The sequence below is a fragment of the Tupaia chinensis genome, unplaced genomic scaffold (genome assembly GCF_000334495.1).
Source record: "Tupaia chinensis unplaced genomic scaffold, TupChi_1.0 Scaffold000175_1, whole genome shotgun sequence".
Taxonomy (NCBI): Eukaryota; Metazoa; Chordata; class Mammalia; order Scandentia; family Tupaiidae; genus Tupaia; species Tupaia belangeri.
The window spans coordinates 2,691,203-2,699,056 of NW_006159650.1; the positions used below are offsets into that span (position 1 = coordinate 2,691,203).

Genomic DNA, 7,854 nt, shown 5'->3' on the forward strand with positions numbered 1-7,854 from the left:
GGGGGGGAAGGTGGGACATAGCAGAGGGTGGGGGAGGGGGAATCGGGGATGGCAAGACAAAGGGCAAGGTATGCAGGACGTAAGAATTGGAAAATTATTTGCTGAGAACATATGTGTGGATGTGCTTGATTGAGACAATGCTCAGTGTATTTTGGATGGAAAATTCATTTGTGTGTTGTGATGGTGTAAAGTGAATTAATAAATAAAAAAAAGAAAAAAAAAGACATAGAAACGTGGTGATATTTTGAATTTTCTTCTTGCCTCAGTTTGCAGATCTCTGTGGTTATATCAAATCTATGGTGGAAGCAAAGAACGCTTTTTTTTTTTTTTTTTTTTTTGCCATTTGCCAAGATACAGGCTTTACATAGCACCCACCTGAGGAGTCCAATGCAGTAGTTGCATTGTCACCCTGTGCTTGATCATGCCGAATGGTTCTAAGTTGTGAGCTTTAAAGAAGGAATAACAAGATTCCAATAAACCCCTAAGGAACACTGCCTTCAAAGTAGAAGTCAGGCTGCATTTGCAGGTTTACATCTACAATCTTTTAATAACATCCCGGAGGCATATCATAATATGGGTTGTCATGGTGATAGAAGAGGAAAGGATAGGGTTGTAGAATGTCCTTCATGTGCTAGAACTGAGCTTTCACATTACCTATTCCAGGAGGCCAGGCAGGTGGGCCAGTTCCCAAGAGTCAGACCTGTCTGTTTTTTTCCACTTTTCCCTGAGAACTCAAGAGGCTATAGCTCCAAAAGGAGTAGAGTCGGCAAAGACAGGGGGTGTTCACAGAGATGGCAACTCACACAGAGCTGGTCCTGTGGCTTAGCAGTTAAGGGAGCTGGATTCCAGACAGCCAAACTGAGTTTGAGTCTCAGACCTAGCATCTTGAAAAAGGTGCTGGACATGTGTGCATGCATGCCCCAAATCCTAACAGGATGAAGAAATGGTGAAGGGACTGCAGCATGATGACCACACTGCATTGGGGAGTGCTTTCTCTCTCTGGTGGAGTGCACGTGACTTCTGGCAACAATATGATACTCAAGCACCTGAGAAACACTTGAAACATAAAAGGACAATCACAAACCCATAGAATTATGTTCCTATGTGTTAACATCTTATGAGAGTAAAAGAGACAGACCTTAAAGCTAATTCAAAGGGGTCAAAAAGAAGGTACATTTTACATAAGGAAAATGCGTAAGTAATACTAGGAACAGGAAGGGGCAGAGAGGGAATAAGGCATGAGTAAAGGAAGAAAAAAGTGGAGTGAAACCAAAAAGACACAGTAGTGCTACAGTTGACTTGGTAGGATAAGCAGTGAGTAAATTGGAGTAGATGATCCATTTGAGAAGCTTGGCTATGAAAAGAGGCAAGGGTAGATTGGGGCAGCAGTCTGACGACAGTGAATCAAGGCAGGAAGAAAAGGAGGAAAGGAAGGTGAGGAAGCCCTGGGTGCAAGATTTGGCAGGAGGGAGTAATTGCAGAAAGGAGGAAGAATACTATCTAATTGGTGTGAAGATCATGACACCTCTACTGGAGATTCTATGATGACACAACTGCACTGTAGAAAAGGAACAGATTTTGGTCTACATAGCTATTACTTGAATCATGGTTTGCTTTAGGGTCATCACAGAAATGTTAACAAGAGTCCCTTGTTTCCATGGATGTGAGAATAGACCAATAGAGTGGACATGAAGATCATAGCACAGAAAACGAAGAATAGAAGAGGAAGACGCTTAGTCTCCATCGTCAAAGACCCTCAGAGAAAATGTCAACAATCTCCTCTTCTGAAAGTACTTGGATACCCACTGGGCATAGGGACCCCTCTATGATTCAGCAGTAATGCAAAGCCCACCTCCACAGACCAAGACAACATTTTCTGCCTCAGGCCTTCATACTCAATACCCATTTCGTCAAAGATGATCACTGGTCCACCTCTGGACAACATGACACAACATATGTAAATAAATCTCTTCTCCAAAGTCAAGTCTTGAATATGGCTTACAGTAAATGGCTGGCTGTTTGCGGGTGAGCTGTGGCCAGATGGCCCTCCTTTCCCTCCATTCCTTCTAGCTCTGCAACTACAGGGACAGGGGTGATTATACTGTAGGCTGAGGCAGCCATTCCTACCACACCCTAGGTTCCTGACATTTTCAGTTTGTTTTAAATTATTTTCAGTCAACCACCAGCATTTGTATCTCTTTTCACAATCACAGTATCAGTTATCAAAATAGGTACTTCAAATACAAATGGAGTTTCAGAAACATACTTTACTGGTGGAAAAATGGAAGTGTGGTCTCTTCCAGGTCATGCTCAAGTGATGAGTCTACCATTTGAGGATGTTCTGAGCACCGTGTGGAGTCCAACCTTGCTCCCTGGCCCTCCCAGCCTAAATCACAGAGGAGAACTTGGCATAATCCTTTTCTTCATACAGCTTGATTGCCACACTTTCCACTATATCTTAAAATATGAAAAAAAAAAAAAAAGTAGTGGGCCAGTCCCATAGCCTAGTTGTTAAAAGAATTAAATCCTACATGGCTGACCACAGTTCAAATCCTGGACCTGGCAGCTTGAAAAACATGCCATGTATGTGTGCACCCCAAATCCTGACAGGATGGAGAAATGGAGACAAGACTATAGCATGACTATGCCCCATTGAGTGGTGCTTTCTCTTTCTCTCCCTGTATCTCTCTGGTCAGCATACATGCCTTTGACAATCAAAAAAATAAAAGTAGCTCCAGGAAGCATTGTTCCATCTAGTTAGCATCAAGCTGCCAGCTGTCTGGTCTGACCAACAGGTTGTGTTGATTGATTTGGTCAGTGTTGTGATCTTCCAACACAGCTCACAGCACTGTAACTCATAAAACCTGGCTTTATCACTCAGTTAGAGGTATCTATGGACTGGCTTAAAACAAATGAACAAAACCCCTGGCCAAATACCTTGCAGATAGCTTTTGCTTTCTTAAGTATGAATGGAAACATTTTCAAAATCCTCACAAAATTATCCCTACCTAAACTTAACTCTTTCTCTATGATTTCCCAAAATTGTATTTACCAGTAATAAACTCAGAAATTTCCAGAGGTAGAGTTGAATGCACACTTCTATTCTCTACACACATCTTAGATTTCTTTGTGGGTACTACGGTTTACTCTAACACTAGATGGGGTCCACATTTAAATGGTCTGCGAGATCTCTAACAAGGCAGAGGACAGTCAGTGCTTAGGCTAAGCATTTCTACCATGTTATCTGGCAGCATGGGAGCAAAATTTTTCTCTGACTAAAAACAGAAAACTGGGGCCAGCAGATGGCATAGCGGTTACATTGCTGGACTCTCACACAGCTGACTGCAGTTTGAGTCCCATACCTAGTGGCTTGAAAATCATGCCAGATGCATGTACATACATGCCCAAGATTCCAGGAGGATGGAGAATGGAATATGGCATGGCCATCCCCTCCGAAGGTGACTCCTCACTTTCTCTCTCTGGTAAAGGCATGCACCATAAGGCAAAAAACAACAACAGGAAACTGGGCCAGCCAGTGGCATGGTGGTTAAAGTGGCTGGATCTCACATAAGCAACTGCACAATTTAAGTTCCAGATCTGGCAACTAGGAAAACATGCTAGGTGCATGTGCAAAAAAAAATCTAGAGAGGAGAATGGAGAAGAAGGCATTGTGGCATGGCTCTCTCTTTTTCTCTCTCTCTCTCCAAGTGTACATACCCTATAGCAATTAAAATAAAAGTAGAGAAAACTGCCAGTGTGAAACCACAGTGACAGCGACAGGTGAAAATAACCCTGAGAGTCTTCATTCATGTTACTGAGCTCCCTGGACTCCAGACTTCTCACTATAAAGAAATGGTGTCTGTCAAGCCTAGTATCTCAGAGAAGTCCAAAGCAAAACCTGCATCACCTGGGCTTATAACAGAGGTCAAAGTGCTATAGCCTGGGCCCAAGAAGATGGTGAGTTCTAGACCTAGTATGAATATGGAAAACCCACCTCACTACCCTAAATAGCAATTTCCTCAGCTACAAGGCTAGCCTAACCATACCTAGCTTGCAGGATTCTTCTTTTTTTTTTTCACTTTTTAAAATTTATTTTTACATTTTTTTCACAATCATTTACTTTACATATCAAAAAATTTTAACTCATACTCCATAGTTCTTGACAGTTAACAACTTTCAAAATTTCAAAATACTGACTTTTAAAGATAATGTTCAAAATATTTCTTATAATTTTGTATGTGACTCTATAACGACAGAAACAGTATGGTTTTAATTTTTTTTTCTTTTTTCTTTTTTTGGAGAGTTTTTTTTTTTTTTTTTTTTTGCTATAAGGCCCCGTCATTTGTTTGTCAACAGAGACAGAAAGCGGGAAATCACCCCCCAGGTGGGATGGTCACGCCGCAATCCCTTCTCCTCCTCCTCCTCCATTCTCCTCTCGGGATCTTGGGCACGCATGCACATGCGCCCGGCGTGAGTTTTAAGCCACTGGGTCCAGGACGCGAACCGCAGGCGACTACGTGGGACTCCAGCGACATAGCCATTACACTAACTGCTGGTTCACTGGTTTTAAATATTTAAAATATTTACACGTCAACTACTCAAATTGTTGAAAAGCAAATGCCCAGAAGCTTACAGGATTCTTCTAAGTCCTGTGACAGGGTAGACATCAAAGGTGCACGACCTCCTAGGTCTGAAATGCCCTCCCTCCTCCCTCACGACCAACTATCTGAGCTTCCATACTGGCATTTGGCCCCTCCTCAGAAAGCGTCCTTGGTCCTTTGATGGCGGCTGAATTCATTCCCCCTTCTCTTCCTACAGTGTCTGTTGTTGTATGTGGTGCCTCTACCCTAAAATCTAGCACTTCAGGTTGAACATTTATGTGTGCGTGTCTGTCTCTCTAGTCTTACGTCGCTCTACTGAGGCATCTAGAATCTCAGTTAAGGCACCTGAATATTTCAGACTGTTCACCATTGCAGCATCCCCTGCTGGCACAGAAAACGTGCTCCGTGGATGGACAGGCCTAACTGAATAGGCAAGCGAGCTTTCTGACATCCAGAAGCATTTCCCCCATTACTGAAATAGATACGGTTTATTTATAAATGAAAACAAATGAACAATTCCTAAATTGCAATTTCCTCAGCTACAAGGCTAGCCTAACCATACCTAGCTTGCAGGATTCTTCTTTTTTTTTTTCACTTTTTAAAATTTATTTTTACATTTTTTTCACAATCATTTACTTTACATATCAAAAAATTTTAACTCATACTCCATAGTTCTTGACAGTTAACAACTTTCAAAATTTCAAAATACTGACTTTTAAAGATAATGTTCAAAATATTTCTTATAATTTTGTATGTGACTCTATAACGACAGAAACAGTATGGTTTTAATTTTTTTTTCTTTTTTCTTTTTTTGGAGAGTTTTTTTTTTTTTTTCGCTATAGGGCACGTGCATTCGCTAGACAGACAGAGACTAGAGACAGAAAGCGGGAAATCACCCCCCAGGTGGGATGGTCACGCCGCAATCCCTTCTCCTCCTCCTCCTCCATTCTCCTCTCGGGATCTTGGGCACGCATGCACATGCGCCCGGCGTGAGTTTTAAGCCACTGGGTCCAGGACGCGAACCGCAGGCGACTACGTGGGACTCCAGCGACATAGCCATTACACTAACTGCTGGTTCACTGGTTTTAAATATTTAAAATATTTACACGTCAACTACTCAAATTGTTGAAAAGCAAATGCCCAGAAGCTTACAGGATTCTTCTAAGTCCTGTGACAGGGTAGACATCAAAGGTGCACGACCTCCTAGGTCTGAAATGCCCTCCCTCCTCCCTCACGACCAACTATCTGAGCTTCCATACTGGCATTTGGCCCCTCCTCAGAAAGCGTCCTTGGTCCTTTGATGGCGGCTGAATTCATTCCCCCTTCTCTTCCTACAGTGTCTGTTGTTGTATGTGGTGCCTCTACCCTAAAATCTAGCACTTCAGGTTGAACATTTATGTGTGCGTGTCTGTCTCTCTAGTCTTACGTCGCTCTACTGAGGCATCTAGAATCTCAGTTAAGGCACCTGAATATTTCAGACTGTTCACCATTGCAGCATCCCCTGCTGGCACAGAAAACGTGCTCCGTGGATGGACAGGCCTAACTGAATAGGCAAGTGAGCTTTCTGACATCCAGAAGCATTTCCCCCATTACTGAAATAGATACGGTTTATTTATAAATGAAAACAAATGAACAATTTACAGTATCTCAAAGGTTGAAAAAAGTGACAGGACTAAACACACAACTTCTGATTTTCTTCAGATTCAGTTCTTATGGTTTTTGTTGTTTTATCATTTTCCTAAAGGGTGTGTGCAGTTGCTGGAGAGACAGAACGAGCACAGAGACATCAAGGAGCCTTTTGAAGCCAGGCTCAACTTCCTATTCCCAGAATGTAGCATTGTGTTTGGCACTAATAGGCATTGGATAAATGTTTATTTTTGAATGAATGACATGCAAATTAATGACTTAATTAAGTCATCTGTAAAGACATAAAGATTCAGAGGTAAAGGTTATCTATGATATACTTCTGCCCTGAAAGATTGGCTGCTCGTGATATTCTGAGAATTGGTCACAGCTGATAGGAGGATTCTTCTTGCCTCGTACTATTCCCACAAAAAGGGCTGGATTACATATCAATCCTTTGATGAATTTGAACATAGCCAAATTCCTTGTGTCAGCCATTCAAGATGCTTTCTTTGTCCATATGTCTTCCAAAACAGCTAGTTAAGCTTACCTGCTTTTAACTCAGCAGTTCAGAGACCTTTAGGGTGGTCTTTGAAACAATGTGACTAATTTTGGTTTCCAAATCAACAGAGACAGAATAAGAGTGTTTTGAAATTGTTTCAGATCCAGGACCAGTTCTCTTTAGGCCACAGATCTCAGCAGGACATTTGGGATGTCTCTCAATGAAGAGATCACACAGGGGTATTTTCATACCTGGCCTAGTCGTAATTCTTTGCGTAGCTTCAGGATATACTGAAGTATTTGGAAAAATAAAAGCTGCACCCCCTGCAGACAAAAGGAAAGACAAAACATGTGAAGGTTTTTTGTTGTGGTTGTTGATCTCAGTATCAGCCTAATCTACCTTGTCCTCTGACTACAGGGGAGGAGACCTCCTTGGACCTGCCTTAATAGACCTCAGAGAAAATGGACAAGCACACACATCAAAAATGGAATCTGAAGACGGACAGGGATGAGGAGCTCTCCTGTAACCCATTTTTTATAAAGTGTTTTGTGCTTTGAAGTTAGAGCTTCTTGCTGAAGCCTCATCTATGCACTCCCCAAGCCTCTAGCAATCTCATTTTATTAAAAAAAAAAAATCTATGGTGCATGTTGTATTTTTCAAATTGTATAAAAACCCATAAAATAGTTTACAGAGCTCTTGGAAAGCAGTATCAAGGAATTACAAATATCTTGTCCAAGAGTTTATGGATCTTATTAAAAATTAATCCACATCTGTGTTCAAATGCATGTTTTCTCTTTCTCCCTTTCAATCAACACTCACACTGTGAGCTGAGAAAACTCCCTTCTCTCAGTTTTATTCATTTAGAATTTGCTGTGCTGTTTTTTGGGTTCGTCTATGCTTTACATTAACAAAGTTAATGAATTTAGAACTTTCTTTTTTCATTATTATTATTATTATTATTTATACATTAAATCACTATACATTATTTAGCTTGTAGAGAGAATTTATCCAACATGAAATACACCTCAGACCAGTCCAGTTGAGAATACTATACGCATTATTGTCAATAGGTAATAAGGCATTTCTGTGTCCCACCAATGTCTTACTTCTCTATTTTTCTCCCTAATT

At 41.2% G+C, this 7,854-nt stretch overlaps 1 protein-coding gene across 2 annotated transcripts in view; it reads right to left on the reverse strand.

Annotated features, from left to right (window-relative positions):
* Window positions 1-7,854, reverse strand: part of ERG (ETS transcription factor ERG) — a 139,306-nt gene that overhangs the window by 18,930 nt on the left and 112,522 nt on the right. For both annotated transcript variants that reach the window (XM_006146287.1, XM_006146288.3), the window contains exon 6: window positions 6,978-7,049. In XM_006146287.1, the coding sequence (XP_006146349.1) occupies window positions 6,978-7,049 (72 nt within the window). The remainder of the gene's footprint in view (window positions 1-6,977; window positions 7,050-7,854) is intronic.